General features: G+C 47.5%; 1 protein-coding gene across 1 annotated transcript; it reads right to left on the reverse strand.

Annotated features, from left to right (window-relative positions):
• Window positions 1-5,127: 5,127 nt before the first annotated feature.
• Window positions 5,128-18,619, reverse strand: CEACAM20 (CEA cell adhesion molecule 20). The gene is given in 8 exon segments (XM_007198723.2): window positions 5,128-5,221; window positions 5,430-5,544; window positions 7,753-8,031; window positions 11,602-11,880; window positions 13,320-13,613; window positions 14,407-14,684; window positions 15,228-15,372; window positions 18,568-18,619. Coding segments are annotated over 8 exon segments (1,536 nt in total).
• Between the last annotated feature and the right edge of the window lie 911 nt (window positions 18,620-19,530).

Consider the following 19,530-nt stretch of genomic DNA (forward strand, 5'->3'; position numbering starts at 1 on the left):
TATCCTCTACCACGATTTGAAAAGACACTGCTCGTCTGACCCGTGCATACATCCCATGCTCTACTCTGGCTGACTCAGACTCACACTTCTCCCTTGGTTGCTGTGTCCATCAATAGTCTTTGCCCATGTTTGGGATGCAGCAAATACTATGGCATCCCCTGCTTCTGGGTATCAGAACTTGGCCCTCTAATTCTAGGCCGCTTTTGCCTTGTTTCTATTGCTTTTAAAGAAACATGAGCCAAAAGCTTAAGATTTGGTGGGAGCTAGGGTCCAGAGCCTGAAAAACACATTGAAATAGAATGTCACAAGGTTTACAAAGAGAATGGCTGGAATATAATATGTACGCAATAAATGTCGTTGAATGTATGATTAAGCATGGCTTCTTTAGGATTTCTGGAGAAAAGATCTCTGCTTCTGTTAGATGAAGGGGTTGACTTGGCAGTACATGTTGTGTTCTGGATTCACAAGCACCTATTACACAAAGAGAAAAGGTAAGTTCCATTTCTAGGTGGGCTTTCCTGGGCTACTTGCTGTAGGAACCCAAACTTTCTGGCATTCTCCTTCCCCATCCTTGAAAATTCTGAAGGTCTTCCTCCTTTCTCATTGTATTTCAGTCATGCTGGCATCTCTCCATTCCTGGAATGGCCCATGCTTCCCCACTGTGGAGGACAGACTCTAAGGTGACCCCCATTATACTCACCTTCTGGTATTCATGCCCTTATGTAATCTTCCCCTTGAAGGCAAGACCTGTGACTTGCATCTAACCATTGGAATACGGCAAAGGTGACAGGATGTACATGCTTACATGTATGTGATTCTGTTCTATAAGAGCATGACATCTGTCGTGGCTTTGAAGAAGCAAGATGCAATGTTGTGAGCTGCCTATGGAGAGGGCTACATGGCAAAGCGCAGCCTCCAGCTGACAGCCAGTAAGAAACTGAGGCCCTCTTTATGACAGCCTGCAAGGAACTGAATGCTTCCAATAACCATATGAGCTTGGACGTGGATCCTTCCCCAGTCAAGCCTCAGATGAGACCTGAGACTTGGCCAACACCTTTATTGCAGCCTTGCAGAAGACCCATCTAAGCAGTGCCTAGACTCCTGACCCAGGAAACTGTGAGATGATAAATGCCTGTTATTTTAAGCCACTAAGTCTGTGGTAATCTGTTATACAGCAACAGATAACAAAGACATTCTCTTCAGGGCCTTTTCACTTGATGCCCGTCAACTCAGAATGTTCTACTCCAGACGCTTTGCATTGTTTGCTCCTTCTCATCCCTTCAGAATGTAGCAGACACTGAGGGGGCTGACCTGACACTCTTCCCCATATCTTCTCCCTTGCCTGCTTCTATTGAAGAGACTGGGAAGGATAACATCTCATTTTCTCAGCCTTCCTTGCAAGAAGAAATACCATGTGACAGCATTCTGACCCAAGGAGATACAAGAGGAAGTGCACTGGGTGAGATTTCCAGGAAGAGCTTTTGTTCTACTGATAAAAGGAAACAAATGCGACTCCTTTCCCCAGACCCTGATGAAGAGAGGGACCTAGAAGGCTATGTTTGCACCAGTTCACAGCTAATTGGAGAGCTGACAAATGTCAGCACAATCCATACAATGGCTGGAGTAAGTGTGCTTCTCCTCTGAAGAATTTGAACCTAGAAACCTTTAAATCGTAGTAGAGGATGTTGTCATATGTAATCTGAAATTATAGAGGAGTAGTGACCAGGAAGCTTGCATAGGAATTAAATCTGGACTGAAGAGAATGGAACAAATTCATTGATCAGCAAAAATGAGCAAACATAAGAGAGAGAAACTTCCTGACTACAGTCCCCATGAGGGCCCCCAAGTAATTTCTGACATTGAGTTATCTGAGATTCCCCACTGTTCTCTCAATTAATCCACACCTTAATTAATCCGAACTACCTTCAAGGGGTTTGTCTTTCTTATTAAAAAAAAAACCCTAAGATATATAGACATTCACATCTTTTGAGAATGGTTCATCTGACAGGTAATAGAGCAGAATGGAATGTGATACAACAGAGTGAGATGGATTAAAGAGGAATGAACAAGAAATAGAAGGGTGGCGGGGGGTGGATTGGGAGTTTGGGATTAGCAGATGCAGACTATTATATATATGTATAACTGAATCACTTTGCTGTACACCAGAAACTAACACAACGTTGTAAATCAACTATACTTCAGTAAGATAATTTTTTCTAAAAAGTAGAAATAGAAGGGAAGAGAGTGCAATGAAAGGAAATAGAAAACAATGAAACAGAATTGAATGGAAAGGGAAGGGATGAGGAAGGGGAAATGAAGAGAAAAGAAAGAAGGAAATGGAAAGAAAATGAAGTGAATGGAAAAGAAATATACAGAATGAGAAGAAATGGAAGGTGGTGGGATGAAACAAAAGCCAATCAAATGGAAATGCATATAAGTAGGGTACTGACTAGAAAGGAGTGGAATAGTAGGAAATAGAATGAATGGAGTGGATTAAATATGTGGCTGGAAAGAACAGGAATGAAATGGGATGGGAAGGAAAAGAATGGAAATGAAATAAAGTGATGGTATGGAAATGGAAAGTGATAGGAATAAAATAGACAGTAATGGAATGTGGAAGAAATGAATGGGGCGGGAATAAAAGGAAAAAATAGAAATGAATAAAATGTAATAGGGAGGAGTGGGAAAGAATGGAAAGGAATGAAAGAAGAAAGAGATGAACAGAACACAATGAGATAAAGCAGAGTGGAGTGGGATGGAATGCAAAGGAATGGCATTGAGTGGGGTGGGTGGGAAGTGATGACAAGGAATGGAATGGGAAAAATAAGAGGAATAAAAGAAATGAAAAGGAAGTAAGAGGAATTTTATGGAAAGACATGGAGTGGGGAGGAGTGGAGTGGAATGGAATGGAAAAATAAACCTAACTGGAATGGAGAGGAAATAGCTGGAATTAAGTGAGAAGGAAATGAAGTTAAATGGATAGAAAGGAAATGGATGGAGTGAAAATAAATATGATGGAAATGTGGGATGGAGTAAAATGGAGTAGATTGGAAGGGAATGGAATGAAATGAACCAGAAAGTGATAGGATGGAAATGGGTGGAATGGGATTGAAAAGATTTTTGAAAGGAAATCTCTTGATAGTTTATCCTACAGATTCTTTAGCAAGGAGGAAAAAGCAGATTAGTGGCAGCTCTCCATCTGTCCAAAGACTCAGTGTGGCATAAAAGTACCTCATATTTTGACTCTGTGTTTTCTTTTGGTAGAGTTGGGACCAAGGGATGCAATGCAAGCTTGGGCGATGGCTTCCTGGGGCCACGAGAATAGTCCCCATGGATTGTGGAAGGTGATTCCTTCTTGAAGTGAACAAAGAGATCAGTTAGGGACCGCAGGCACAGTTTGCCTTAGAATCACAGCAACTGGAAAGTGCCAACTTTCACCCTTCAGAGATCCAGAGACAAAGAGATTTGACCCAGTTCTTACAAAGGATCAGAAGGAGAAATAGGTTTAGGACCCAGAGCCCTACCCCTGGCCCAGAACTCTTCCTTCTCACCTGGCTACCTCTGCAATCTCTACTCCAAAACTTCCTTTGCACCCCATCACTTGTTAGGCCAGTGCCACTTCATTTGCAATCCAATTCCAAGCACTGGAAATGGAAGCAGCACAGTATAGGAGCCAGAGTCCTAGAATCTGACCCAGCTCCCTGTGAGGCTCTGAGCCACTTTCGCCTCATTCCTGGCCCTGCAATGCTCAATGAAGGATCTAGACAAGATGACTTCTCAGGCTTGTCAAATATAACATTCTCAGATTGTATTCGCTTGCAGCTTCTTTAATAAAATCAAGCTGGGCCAACCTACCTCATAGAACTGCTCTGGAGGGTCTAGTGTCCGCATCTGGGGGAAAAGAAAGTAGTGAAGAGGTCGTGGGGCTTGGGATAAAGGCCACCCCTGGAAGTTCTTGGAAATAGCTTAGGCCTCAGAGGCAGTTACATCCCTTCTGATTCCCAGAGTGGGTCCAGGTTAGGCATTGTCATGTTGAAGAGAAAGAAGACAAGGAGAAGAGATGAAAAAGCCATGGAAGGTCTTGAGATCCCCAGAGAAAGCAAAGGAGGAGATGCAGAGAGACCCAAGCTGCCACTGGGCATCCTCAAGGGCATATGCCTGAACCCCACCCAACCCCAAGAGGTAGGACTGTAACAGCCCTCCTGGGCTGGGAAAGGGCCCGACAGTTGGGGGAACAGAGAGGGCACCTCTGGAGCATTACCCACCTTTATGACTTGGATCTGTCCTTGAGTGTCGGGTACATTGGCATACATAGGCATGCACCAGTCTAGAGAAAGTGAATGCCAGCCCAGGGCTGGAGTTAGGAAGAGATAGGAGGGAAGGGGCAATTTGCCCAGGTCACTTCTATCCCCAGGAAGGATGTGGCAGAAACCTTCCTTCCTTTCTCCCCAGGACCCCCCATCACATCTCCAGTGATCTTAACCCGGGAATGTCCTGGAAATCAAGTTCTGGGTTAGTTAAGGCTGTCTGATGACACAGATGAGAACAGAAGTCTAAGACTTAGCCCCAGTTATACCAGGGTCCTCTTTAGCCTGGGTTTATCGTATGTCCTCCCTGGCCTTGGTTTTCTTCTCTGTAAAACTGAGCTGAATTGGAGAGTCTCCAGGGGACGTCCACTTCATGAGCCCATCATACCAGAATCGTAGGCCAGACATGACAAAGATGTTTCATTTTGCCTTTGGTCAATTCCCATCCATTAGTAGAGGGTGACAGAGGCATTGTGTTGACATGGACTTTGAGACTGGTTTTGAGTTTAGCAGGGAGGAGCGTTGTGATTGATTCTCTCTGTTTATAGCACTCAATTAACAAAGTGTTCTGAGAGCGGGGAAGAAAAGAATGGCAGCACGTTGCCCTATTTGTGTTATGGCTGTTGGAACGGGCAGAACTCCTCAGAGCTCTTACCTCCAATCTCATCCATTTTCCAGATGGGGACCTGGAGACTCTGAGAGTACAGGGCTTGCCCATGATATCAGAGTGACTTGGGGGTAAGCTGGGGGCAGAGGCCTGGGCTCTCTGCACCAGCCTCTTCTCCAGACCTCACTGCTGCCCTGGGCATCAGCTATGAAGTCACTTACTGCGACCAAGCTCTGCAAGGTGACCCTCTTCAGAGGTGGGTGTCGTGGCCTCATAGATGGGTTCCTCTGTCGTTCTCCTTGAGGGCCTGAAAACCCAAGACCATCGTTCTTCTGTGCCTCTAGTCCTTGCCCATCTGCACAGACTCCGCCTATATCCCATGTACATTTTGGGCAATGGGCCAAACCCTCTCAATTCCCCACGTGCCATGGATACCGCTCAGCACCAAGGTCAGCAACACTCCTGCCAGTCAGGTCCCCTGTGGGCCACACCCCCTTTCCCATTCCCAGGTTTACCCTTTGGCATTTCTGATGTAGAGGAAACAGCCCAGCCCTGTGGCCAGAGCAGTGACGGCCAGGATCCCGATGATAATGCCAGCGATGGCCCCTCCAGAGAGAGATGACCTGGGACCTGGGCAAGGAGAGAGAATCAGGACCTGGGCCTGACACACCCTCATCCCTGTCCCCAGCCCCATTCCCAAGTTTGTGGCTTTATCTCCACTTGATAATTTGATGAGCACTTGTCTTCCAGCCATTGGGAAGCTGAAGTTTGTGGTAGTAATAGAATCATTTCTGGAGTCAAACAGCCTAAGTTCACATCTCAGCTGTGTGACCTTGGCCATGCCATGCTACTTAACCACTCTGTGGGTACATTGGCTCTTCTGTAAAGAGAGATAATATGAAGTCTACTCTATACGGTTGCTGAAAAGATTAAACATATACGTATTCATGTTCAGCATATGCAATGTTCAGTATGTTCAATGTAGGTGAAGTATTTAGACCTACAGTGATCGGTCAATGTTGCTGTGACGATGTTACTAATTAGGATGATGGATCAAACATGGCCTTCAGAGACAGAAAAGGGCTTTGGCAACCAGAAACCTGGCTTTCCCCCGAGTGAGCCACCTTTGACTCTCTGGGGCCCTGTGGACACAGACAAAAGTAACTACTCTTCCTGAGTCTCATTTCCTCATCTGCAAAGTGGGGGAAATGGTACCCACTGCGTAAGGATGTTGCAAAGATGAAATGAGGTCACGAATGTTCATGCCTGGCACCCAGTGACTGATTAATAAATGGCAGTTGTTATCATGAACATTGGCCTACTGTTTACCCATCCCACTTTCGCCCAGAACCTTTCTCAAAGGGGTGAAGTCCAGCCCCAGGAATGAAGAAGGCAGCCACACGAGGGTCGGGGTATAAGGAAAAGATTCTGCTTTGGAGGGGCAGGAGGGGGCTTCCTAGATGCCTGAGGAGTTCTTGGTTTTATTCTCTGAGTATCCATTTCTTTAAATGTTAAACAAGCATAGTAATCTGTAACCCTACAGGCTTTTGAGAAGATTAAATGAGATCACATGTAAAAGGACCAGCACAGTGCCCGACACTTAGGAGGTGCTTTATAAGAGGCAAAGATGATGACGATGATGATGATGATGACAGAAGCTGCCATCTACCAAGCTCTAAGCTCCGAGAGCCCTTCATACATGATCCAATTCAAACCCTACAACATCCCTGTGAGCATCAAGCAAACTCACTGCTTCCTCCTTTGAGCCTCTGTTTCTCATCCATCAAATGGTCTTAACAAGACCAGAGCGCTGTTCTGAAGACTGAATGAGGTAATTTGGAAAGCTGTTATGGGGTCCTCTACTTTGCAGACAACTAAGAACACTGCTCTTGTGGGAATTCCCTGGCGGTCCAGTGGTTAGGACTCCTCGCTTCCACTGCAGGGGGCCCCGGGTTCGATCCCTGGTCGGGGAACTAAGATCCTGCGGCCAAACAACAACAACAACAATAACACTGCTCTTGAGATGGCCAGCCGGTTTTTTAAACCCTAGTAATGGGGCTTTAGTCTCTAAGTCTCAACCTCTCCTGAACGGTGGAAATACCAACAGGCCTGCCTCATAGCTGACTGGCAAAGAGTACCCAAGAAATGTTTGCTGATAATATATATGGAAAGGCTTGCTTCAGGGTGTGACACAGGCGCGATAAAGAATAGTTTTATTTAGCAAACACAATATGCCAGGCACTGCCATAAGAACTTTACAAATGTTAATTAATCTTCAACAATGCTTTGATGTAAACACAACTATTATGTTTGTTTTACAGACAAGGAATCAGAGGCCCAGAGAGGTTAAGTAGCATGCCCAAGGTCACACAGCACTGGAGCCAGGATGTGAAGAGCGACTGGCAAACAGCGACACTATGTTGCCCTCTCAAGAACTCAAGGCAGAAATACAGGGGCTCTCTGCCAGTCACACCCAGGTTGTTATTAATATAATTCCTGACCCCACCTATCAGCTCACTCCTTCTCTCATTGGTGATCTCCCTGACTCACTGTGCTTCTAAACAATTCTGAAAGGTAGGCATCATAAGCCCCATTTACAGATAGGAAAACTGAGGCTCAGAGCAGCCTGGAGAGTTTACCAGGGCACACAGGTAGGAAGTAGAGGTTCTAGAGCCTGAGTGTTAGCAGCTGGGATCCAACAGCTCCGGATTAGGAACCTGCCCTTGCAGGACAGTCACTGGCACACCCCAGCCCATGGTAAGGGAAGATCAGATTGCTGAGGCCAGCATCAGGAAAAGTCACCTGGACCCAAGGAGAAGGTGTACCTGAAAGACTCACCTATCACTCTGACCAGGACTGAGGCAGAGCGGGCCAGTTGCGTGAGACAGTTAAAAGCTGTGCAGCTGTAAATCCCTTGGTGCTCCCAAGTCAGGGCCTCGATGACCAGCTGTTCCCCTGTACAGACACTCGTGGAGGGTTCAAGGGTCCAGTGAAACTCAGCATCCGGCTGGGATTCAGCCCAACACTGCAGGGTCAGGCTGGAGTTGAGCTCCGCCCTGATGGTGCTGACCACCTCGGACGTCGACCCCCTGGTGATGTCCACTCGATCAGGGCCATCTGTGTGCAGATCCAAATGTTATGCACCCATCCTCCACTGGCGAGATGTCCTATTTCATCCCATTCAATTCCACATTGGAAGTTCTGCCTTTTTTTTTTTTCCTTCTCAATTCTAACTAAGGGAATTCCAGGCTGTAGCCTGGAAAACAAGGGCTCTTCAACTGCTGTTGAAAGGAATCCCAGCAAGAGAAGAAAGAGAAAATGCTCCCCTTTCCTCCTTAGCTGCCGAGCAAACAGATTGTAGTCCACAACATGGAGCGGGGGAAAATTCAAAACAAAACAAAATTAAAATAAAAAACAAAAACCTCTGTCATTGCAAAAGTGAATTCTAACAAAGGAGCCTTATAAGACATCCAGGCTTCAGAAATTGTTGCTGTGTCCTGTGAATGTAGCCCCTAACTTCCAAAATGTTTACAATTCTGATGGAATCTCTTAATAACAAACAGCCCGGTGACAATATCTAAATTTACATCTCCATGTATTCCCAAAGGTAGAGATGCTTGTGGATTTTCTTTGTTAAGCCAGAAGGGGACCAATGGTACTTGGCTCTCCTCCCATAGACGTGAAGGAAACAAAGGAAATGGCTGTTGGATTTCTCATGCAAACCAAGAGTTTGAGTCTTGTCTGATTGAAATTAATGTGAACTACTAAAAAGAAGGATGCAAAGAGGTTCTAGTTGGGACATTCCAGGAGATGAGGGAAATCTTGCCCTTGTCCCTAAATATCCTTTGAATCTGTTCATTTCTCTCCATCCTAACCCCATGGCCATCAGGATCCCTCATTTGCCCCCATCCTGGTCCCCCCGTGCTGGTCTCAAATCCTGCCCACAGCAGCTAGAAGTGTCTTCCTAAGTACAAACTTGACACTATCCCTCCCCTGCTCAGAACCTTCCATGGCTCCCTAGGGTCCTTGGGACAAAGCCCAAGGCTGATGAACTCATTCACAGGGTCCCTGTAGACCCCTCCAGTCCCACCACTCACCTCTCCACACCTCCCACTTTCAATCCTGGAATAAGATTCTACTTGGATAGGGAGGGTGGGAGGGAGGGAGACACAAGAGGGAAGAGTTATGGGGATATATGTATATGTATAGCTGATCCACTTTGTTATAAAGCAGAAACTAACTCACCATTGTAAAGCAATTATACTCCAAGAAAGATGTTTTCAAAAAAAAAAAAAAAAAGATCCTACTTGGATATTCCATTCCCTCAGAGTCATCGCATACTCTCTTCCTTCTCTGGAACGCTATTCTCCTGAGCCTGCTCTACCTAGCTAACTTACGCGTCCTTCGGGTCTCGCGGTAGACACCACCTCTCACGGTGAGCCTTCCCACATCCCCAAGACTGGGTGGGGGCTCCCTTTGGGTTCCCCAAATCTCTGGTCCCATGGCAGGACCTATCACACTGTATTTTTTTTGCCTGATTTTTTTTTAATTAATTAATTTATTTTTGGCTGTGTTGGGTCTTCGTTTCTGTGCGAGGGCTTTCTCTAGTTGTGGCAAGTGGGGGCCACTCTTCATCGCGGTGCGCAGGCCTCTCACTGTCGCAGCCTCTCTTGTTGCAGAGCACAGACTCCAGACGCGCAGGCTCAGTAGTTGTGGCTCACGGGCCTAGTTGCTCCGCGGCATGTGGGACCTTCCCAGACCAGGGCTCAAACCCGTGTCCCCTGCATTGGCAGGCAGACTCTCAACCACTGCGCCACCAGGGAAGCCCTTGCCTGATTATTGATCTCCCAATCCTGAGTAGGCTGTGAGCTCTGAAAGTCACGGCTATCATCAAGTGCCTTACTTGTTGTTCAGCATACAGAGAGAACAAAATAGACATTTTTGGCTTCATGACCAGAGTTGGAAGGAAAGAGGAGAGAGCAAGAAAGGAAGGGAGGGGACTTCCCTGGTGGTCCCGTGGTAAAGAATCCGCCTTGCAATGCCGGTTCCATCCCTGATCGGGGAACTAGGATCCCACATGCCGCAGGGCAGCTGGGCCCACGCGCCACAACTACCGAGCTCACGTGCCTCAACTAGAGAGCCCGCATGCTGCAACTTCAGAGCCCACACGCCCTGGAGCCTGCGTGCAACGCACCACAACTAGAGAGAGAAAACCCACACAACACAACTAGAGAGAGGCCCGCGAGCCGCAAGGAAAGATCTCACATGCTGCAACTAAGACCCGACACGGCCCCCCCCACAAAAAAAAAAGGAAGGAAGGAAAAGCAATGTATTTAAGCCATGTCTCTCTATCCCCCTGCTGTTTAATGTGCACATGTAAAGTGGACCCCTACTTTCTCTCCCTGCAGAGACCTCTTCTCCCCCAGTCTTCCCAAGCTCAGGTCATGGCTTCTTCATCCTTTGAGTAGCTCAGGCAAAAAAACCCTTGGAGTCATTCTTGACTCCTGCCTTCCTCTCTTGCTTCAGGTCAATGAGCAGCAAATCCTGTGAGTTTGATATTTAAAATATATTCATGGCTGACCACTTCTCATCACCCACTGTTGCCACTGGCTCAGCCCCATCATCTCTTGATGGATGACTGTGGCCACCACGAGAGGGTGCCTCACAGACCTCCAATGGTAAGAGTGTGACTGACCAAGAGCCCAGCTGCTGTACCCCCAGGCCTTTCCTGGGCTGCACCCTGCCAGTACCTGAGTGTGTTGGGGAAACTAAGGCAGACCCTGTCCTGGGAGACATGGGCTCCCCGAGAGTCTTGACGATGTTCCTTAGACTACATGGCAGTCCACACACTCCCATCCAACCCTCTCTCCCTTTCTTCCTCACTCGGAGTCACACTTAGATCTCAGTCTGATGGCCCTCCCAGCCTTTTGAGGTTCCCTCCCTACTTTTTCTGCACAGGAGCATTCCCTTAATAAAATCCTTGCACATATAATCTCATCTTGAGATCTGTCTCCATGGACCCAGACAAACACACCTCTTTCTACTCCTTCTATCACCTCGTCCCTCTCCCCTGCTTCCAGCCCCTAGACAAGGGCCAGAGAGACCCTGTGCAAACCCAAGTCTAATCCTCTCTCTCCTCTGCTCAGAGCCTTCCGTGGCTCCTAATGTCCTCACCATGGCCCGCAGGACCCTGTGCGGTCTACCCCACTCTCCCAGCTTCTTCTGTTCCCATAATTGACCTCTCTGGTCACCTGGGCCTCCTTGCATTCCTCTGACATGCCAAGCACAGCCCCATCTCACGTGCTGTTCCCTCCCCTGGAACTCACTTCCCCTGGCTAGCTGCACGGCTCACTCCCGGCCTCCTCCTGCAGAAACACCCCCTCCTCTGGGAAGCCTCCCCTGACCACCCCAGCTAGGACTGCAACACCTCCCCAGTGTCCCAGCCTCGCCTGTCTTTCGTGCCGCCTCTAGTGCCATCTGACACACCAGGAATCTCCCTTGCTTAGCTGTTTATGGTCTGTCTCCCCGACTAGAACGTAAGCTCCATGAGGGTTGTCTTGTCCGGTGCCCAGACATGCCTGGCACAGAGCAGGTATTCAATAATTATGGAATGAGTGGCTGGAAGGAAGAACTGAAGCAGGGGAGGGAGAAGGGAGGAGGAGAAGGTCCCGGCTCGGGGCGACTCACAGCTGATGTTCAACTTGAGGGGGTCACTCCGCACCCGGCTGCTCCAGTTCAGGACCTCACACTCATAGGGCCCTGTGTCATTGCGCTGAAGGCCATGGATGGCCAGGGTCCTGTTGTCAGCTGACAGCACCAGGTGCTTGCTGGGCAGAAGGAGCTGGCCCCGCAGGAACCACTGGGCTGCAGCTCTCTCATGGGCGGTCTGGCAGGTCAGGGCCACCAGGCTGGCGTTCTCTACGAGAGTCTGGTTCGGGGGCATGACGCAAGGCTTGGTCAGCCTTTCTGGAAACACATAGAGAGACAGGATGGGGTCCAGGGTCCCTCTGTCAGTCTCCCACCCATATGGGGCCCGCAGAGTTTTCCAGGGCTGTGTGTGTATGTTGTGGGTGGTGTGTGTGTGTATACCTGTTTTGCATATGACTGTATTGTGTGGGTGGTACATCTAAGTCTTTTGTGTATGAGTGTGTGTTGTGTGACAATTATGTGAATGTGTTACGGGTTTTGTGTGTATGGAGAGTGTGTGGTATGTGGATGTGTTCTGTGTGTGAGTGTGTGCTTTGTGTCTATTTATATGTGTGTGTTGTGTGTATATGTTTTGTGACTGTGAGGTATGGTGGTGTATATATAGGTACTTTGTGTGCAAGTGAGTGTGTATTGTGTGTGTATATATTTTCTGTGCATGAGTATATGTTATGTGTCTGTGGTAGTGTATGTGGTATGTGTATATATTGTACTGTGTGCGTATATGCTTTGTGTATCACTAAATTGTGTGTGTAGTACAGTTATGCATTGTGTGTGTGTTCTGTGTCATTGTGCATGTGTTGACGGTGTTGAATGTATGGTATGTGGGGTGTTTTCTGTGTTGTACATGAGGATGTTGAGTGTCTATGATGTGTGTGTGTGTCTACTGTGTGCATATTACATTTTGTGTGTATGTGTTTTACGGGAGAATATGTTGTGTGCCTGTGGTATTGTTTGCTCCATATGTGAGATATGTGCCTGTGTTTTGTGTGTGAGTATTGTGTATGTGCTGTGCATATGTGTGAGTGCATGGTATGTACATGTTGTGGGTTTGTGTGTATGGTATGTGTATGTGTTGTGTGTCTGTGATGTGTTATGTACTGTGTGTTTCATGTATTGTGTGTATCTGTTGGGTACGTGTTATATGTATCTTGTGTGAGTGTGTGTATTCTGTGCTTTTGTATGTTGTGTACGTGTTGTGTGTGAGTTGTATGTGTCTGTGGTGCACATGTGTGAGTGTGCTATGCATGTGTGATTGGTTTTTTTTTTGGCTGCACTGTGCAGCATGCGGGACCTTTGTTCCCTGACCAGGGATCGAACCTGTGCCCCCTACAGTGGAAGTATGGAGTATTGACCACGGGACTGCCAGAGAAGTCCCCTGCATGTGTGATTGTTATTTGTGTGTGTGTCCCTATGTGTGTATGGGGTGTGTGAGTGTTGTGTCAGTGTTTGTATGTATAGAGAATCGCCTCCCCCACTTGCAGAGAATCAAGTGACAGACGCTCCACAGAGAGCCTACAAGGCCTTGGAGAGGATGTGTCAAGCCAGGACCCAGGTCCTTGCCTGCGGCCAGAGCCACGATCTGCCACCAGCCACATGGGAAGTCCCACTCCACTGGGTCCTCCTCAAACTCTAGGATATTGGTGTAGCTCTGATTCTCAGAGAAACAAAGGGGAGGAATATAGGGGAAAGAGACTCACCAAGGACGTGGAATTTAAGAGTAGCCAGGTGGGACAGCTGGGTGGCACTGTTGGACACCAAGCAGCTGTACGTGCCCTCGTGTTCCCTGGACACGGCATAGATGGTAAATGTGCTTGCGGTGAGAAACGAGCTCGTGATGGGCTTGGAGTCATTGGGGAAAACCCATAAATAGGCAGCGGGTGGGTGAGACTGAGTTTCCACCGAGAAGGTCACGTTGCTGCCCTCTATCACCTCAACTGCCTCCCCGTTGGGTACCCCGGGCTCCATCTTGATTCTGACGGGGTCAGGACCATCTGGGAGGAAGAGAACAATTGTAGCAGTAATAATAGCGTCAGTGACAGTTCTCTTAGGGGAACCTAGACAGTCAATAAACATTAATTTTTCTCTTCTCCCCACTCAAGCTCTGGAAACATTACAAAGGAGATGCAAGAGTCTGACAGTGATGACATGTCAGCTTCATCCCTGGATAAAGCAGGATTGGAAGAAATATCTAAAGCATGCCAGCAAATGCTCTTTCCTCACCACTACCTAGGCAATATTTTGGATCAAACATCCGAAAGTTAAGGAGCTCAGTTTTATGTATGTCAAGCTGGACATTCCCAGGAGAATCCAAGTAGAGACATCAAACAGTTATACGTCTGGAGTTAAAGCGTGGACAAGTCCGCATTCGGATGGTATTTAAAGCTGCGAGACTGGGGACTCCCCTGGTGGCACAGTGGTTGGGAATCCGCCTGCCAATGCGGGAGACACAGGTTCCAGCCCTGGTCCGGGAAGATCCCATATGCTGCGGAGCAGCTAAGCCCGTGTGCCACAACTACTGAGCCCGCGCACTGCAACTGCTAAAGCCCGCACGTCTAGAGCCTATGCTCTGCAACAGGAGAAGCCACCGCAATGAGAAGCCCGCGCACCGCAACGAAGAGTAGCCCCCGCTCGCCGCAACTAGAGAAAGCCCGTGCGCAGCAACGAAGACCCAACGCAGCCATAAATTATTTAAATAAAGAAATAAACAATAAAGCTGCGAGACTGAACGAGATCACCAAGGAAGTGGGTGCTGGGGAGGGGCTGGGAGAATGGAGAGGGACTCACAGTTCACAACCAGGAAGGTGGGGTCGCTGCTCATGACCTGGAGGACACCCCAAACTTCACATTGGTAAGTCCCGGTGTCTTCCCGCTGGACAGGGAAGATGGTGAGGGTCTTGCCATCCGTGGACAGCTGCATGCGCTCACGCAACACCAGGGGCTGATTGTTGGAGACCCAGTAGATGGTAATGTTGACATCTTTGGTACCACAGTAGAAGGTCACGTTTTCCCTGTGCTCTATGGCTGTGCCCTGGCTGACTGAAATGGTGGGCTTGGCCAGCGATTCTACAGAGGGAGAAACAGAGAGAGGGAAACAAGAGGCAGAGACACAGATAAAGGAAGACCAAGCAAGATACAGTCACAGAGGGACCCAGAGAAACAGGGGTGGATTGGAATTGCATGCAGACACCCTGGAGCTCCATGAATGGGCTCAAATGCTGGATCTACTTCCCATTCTAGGTGTGATCTTGGGCCACTCACTTCCCCTCTCCAAGGCCCATTAAATGGGATGGTACAAATAAAATGGAGGGTATGGGATATGACAATGGGTCATGCAAGGAAGTCAAGCTTGTAACATGGATGACAGACAGGTCCCCCTACCCACTTCTTAGCCAACCTTCCCCACCCACAGCCCTGATAGCCACAGCCCACATCTTTACCACGACCCCCACCCCCCGCCAGCTTCGACACAAATGATCGGACCAGTTGTTGCCCAACCCTGAGTGAGCCCAATCAGGTTTGTCATGTTGGGACTTTGGGCATGGAACCCTGATGGGCGCTTGAGGTGTGGAGACGGAAATCAGAATGACAGCCTTGTTTTCTGTGCCCTGAATCTACCATGAGTCTAGGGTGACCAAGGGGCCCCAAATATAGACGGAACAACATCCTTCTCACTTCGGGTGACTTTAAGCAGGTTGGCATCAGAGGTGAGCTGGGCTGCAGCTGGCAGGCTCCACACGGTCAAAAGTGAGGCTGGAGGGGAAAGAGGAGGCATTCAGGGAGGAAGAGGTGTGTTGGGGGTGCCCAGTTATGGTCTTCCTAAGTGGAGGGAGATCTGAGGTCACGGATGGGGCCATCCACCCCTCTGTAGTAATGGGTAGAGGCTTGACTTCTACCCATTACTTATTGGCCATGTGACTTGAGGCATGTTTTTATCTTCTCTGAGCCTCAATGTCCCCAGCTGTAAAATAGGAATAATGTCATCTGCCTCCTAGGATTGTTGTGGGTGGTAATGAACACTGTCAACCTTTAACTGGGTCTCCTGAGGGTTACTGTGCTCTCTCCAACGATGCCCACTCCGTGGGAGATGCATGGTCAGCCTCCCCCTTCCACAGGGAGGTAAACGAATGCTCAGATTGGTGAAGTCAATTTCCAAGACCAGAGAGTAAGTGTCAAAAGCTAACTGGAACCTGGCCTGCCAGCCCTTAAAGACTGCGCTCTCAACACCGTGCAATTCCTCTGGTCCAGGGATGGGCACAGAGCCAACCCCTGATAAAGGGGAACTTCTTTTATTATCTTTGATGGGAGAAATTAACCTTTCGTACTTCCTCATACTTGCCCTCAGGCAGAGATTTCCCTTGCACAGGGGAAGAAAAGGGAACAAGGTAGTAGGAGTTTCCAGTTTTCCATTTGGCCATTTTGCACACGGTTTTGTGGCAACTTAAAGACTGTGGGCATAGATGGGGAGCCTCAACCCCAGCAGCCATGCCCATGTGCAGCTGACCTTGACATTCCCCCCTTGCCCTAACCATCAGCCCAATTAACAGAGGCTGGCAGCTATGCCCTTCTCTACCCCTCAAATGACCCCAGTTTAGCCCAAGCAGTGCCCCATCCCCTGCTCAATCAGGTTAGGGGCATGAGCTCTTAGTATAATGTGGACTCTGCTGCTTACTTTCTCTATTATCATGGGCAAAGGGCTTTCTCTTTGTGAGCCTCAGCTTCTTCAACTGCAAAATGGGGAGAATAGTAGAACTTAGTTTATCAGGTTATTGTGAGGTCTGATATCAGATAATGACAGTGCATAGTAAGTGTCAGTCACTATTATTAGTACTACTGTTTGTTTGTTTGTTTTTTGGCTGCACTGTACAGCATGCAGGATCTTAGTTTCCCAACCAGGGATCAAACCCAAGCCCCCTGCAGTGGAGGTGCAGAGTCTTAACCACTGGACCACCAGGGAAGTCCCATAGTATTATACTATTTTTATTATCACTATTATCATCATTATTATTTCCTGTGCTTGTACTTCTCTATCTTCAATGCTATTAGAGGTAAAGCCCATAAGCTCAGAGCCTGACTCCCTGGGTTTTGAATCCCACCTTTGCTGTTTATTTGGGCAAGTGATGTCCTCTGTCTGAGTCTCAGTTTCCCCATTTGTAAAACAAGGGTAATAATAGTTCCCGCCTCATAACTGTCATAGGATAAATGAAAGAATGTGAGTGAAAGCATCAACAGTGGGCCTCATCATATCCATCTGAAAGAGGAAACTTCTCTCTCTGCAAATCCTCCACCTGGACCCTTTCCCCCTGCCCCCTCCCCAGAGGGCCCTGCCTTCTGTCTCTCCAGGAGGAGGCAAATTTCAAAGAAAAACCCACAGATGATGGGGCTGATAAATGTCAGACCCCCGTCCCCAGGAGGACTGCAAAGCCCCTGCAGCCTGCCGGGCTCAGCCAGGAAGCTCCGACCGGAGGGGAGAGCCGGTCTCAGGGCCACACAGCAAAGCCGGGCTGAGCCCTCACCTCTGCACGCCACACACTGCAAAATCACGTCTTTGCCTCCAAGACGCTTTTATAAAAGTTGAAGGATAGTTGATTTACAATGTTGTGCTACTGTCTGGTGTACAGCAAAGTGATTCATACACACACACACATGCATATACATATTTATGTATAATATATATACACACGCATATACATATATGTATAATATATACACACGCATATATATATGTATTATATATATACACACGCATACACATATATATGTATTATATATATACACGTGCATATACATATATATGTATAATATATATATACACACGCATATACATATATATGTATAATATATATATATACACACGCATACACATATATATGTATAATATATATACACACGCATACACATATATATGTATAATATATATACACACGCATACACATATATATGTATTATATATACACGTGCATATACATATGTATAATATATATATACACACGCATAAACATATATATGTATAATATATATATACACACGCATATACATATATATGTATTATATATATACACACGCATATACATATATATGTATAATATATATATACACACACGCATATACATATATATGTATAATATACATATACACACACATATACATATATATGTATAATATATATACACACACATATACATACATATGTATTATACATTCTTTTTCAGATTCTTTTCCATTATAGGTTATTACCAGATATTGAATATAGTTCCCTGTGCTGTACAGTAGGACCTTGTTGTTTTTCTCTTTTATACATAGTAGTGCGCATCTGTTAATCCCAAGCTCCTAATTTATCCCTCTCCCCCTGCTTTCCCCTTTGGTAACCATAAATTTGTTTTCTACATCTGTGAATCTGTTTCGGTTTTTTAATCGAAACACTCTAGTTTCTCCCTTTTGCCTTAGATGCCCTTTAAGCATGAATTTCACACCCACCCCCGTCCTGACGCGTGCCCTGGCCTCTCAGGGCTAGCACGTCTTCTCTCTGCCTGTCTCACTCCTGTCTCTCTGTTATGCTCCGTTTCTGGGTCTGTGTCTCTGTCTCTCCCCGCCTTGACTCTTCCTGAATCTATTTCTCTCTGTGTGTCTTTGAAGAGTTTTCTTGCTCTTTTTCCTTTGTCTCCCTCTCTCCTCTCTGCCCCTCTCTGTATTTCCCTCTGGTGCAGTTTCTAGTGTTATTTTCACTCTATTTCTGTCTTTCTCTCTGATTCTCTCTGGTTCTGTGGTTCTGATTCCATCTCTCTGTACATACGTCATTGTCTCTGCCTCTGTCTCCCTTTGTCAATGTCTTTTGTATTTGTGTTTATTTCTGTCTCTGTGTATTTCTGTGTCTCTCTCTGTGTCTCTTTCATGCACATTATACACACACACCCGCCGCGCCCCACCTGAAGAGAGCAGCGCACTCACCTGAGAGCAGGAGTTCTGCCCAGCGGTGGCCCCGTAGGTCAGCGGACCCCATGGGCTCACTTCACAGCACCAAGCTGACTGTCTCCCCGGCTTGTGCACACAGACGCCGTCCTCACTCCAGCTGCGGCCCCTCCAGCTCCCCTCTCTTCCCCTCTGCCCTGCTGCAAACTCAAACTCAAAGGCACTTGGATGACAGTGGCTCCCCGGACAGACTTGGGCTCCGCCTCCGCCCTCCACCCAAGGGCTCACTTTCCTCCTCCCAGCACGGAGAGAACAGAAGCCCCGGGAAGCCTGGGGTTTCCCCCAAGGTGGGGAAGAAGAAAGAAAGCCCCGCCCTCTGGCCCTGGATCCCCTTGAGAATGATGCCCCTTGCCACCCCCAGCCCCCCTCCTCGCTGTTTTTGCCAGGATGAGGGAGCAGCCAGGAGGAGGTGGTGCCAGGGTGGGACAATTCAAGAATGTTAAAGGGCCCAGGAACTAAGATTATCATTGTCAACAGCTCTAACAATAAAATCAATAATGGTGGTTCCTGGCTGTCAAGAGCTTAACAAAACAGTGCCAAGCTCACTATGAGCAGCCTGGAAATATTAAATGAGCTGAAGTGATGCTTGGGAAATGGAATCCTGGTCATAAACAAGGGCTCTGGAGTCAGAAGGGCAGGATGGCACAGAGCAAGCTGGGCGGGGAGAGCCCCAAGGGGTGCCTGACTCAGCCTGTGGGGAGGGGGCAGGGAAGGCTTCCTGGAGGAGGAGGCATCTGAGCTGAGACCTGGAGGACATAAAAAAGGCTCAGTATATGACAGTTAATTCTTCTTTTTTAGAAAAAAAAAAATCCCTTTGGGCAAGACAAGCTGTTGGGAGCATTAAAAAAACCAAGATTGAACGTAATCAACCAGGTCAGGGAACTACCTTTAATCCATGTTTTCTTTACCTTCATTCATTCATTCATTCATTCATATAACAGA

The sequence above is a fragment of the Balaenoptera acutorostrata genome, chromosome 19 (assembly GCF_949987535.1).
Source record: "Balaenoptera acutorostrata chromosome 19, mBalAcu1.1, whole genome shotgun sequence".
Lineage (NCBI taxonomy): Eukaryota > Metazoa > Chordata > Mammalia > Artiodactyla > Balaenopteridae > Balaenoptera > Balaenoptera acutorostrata.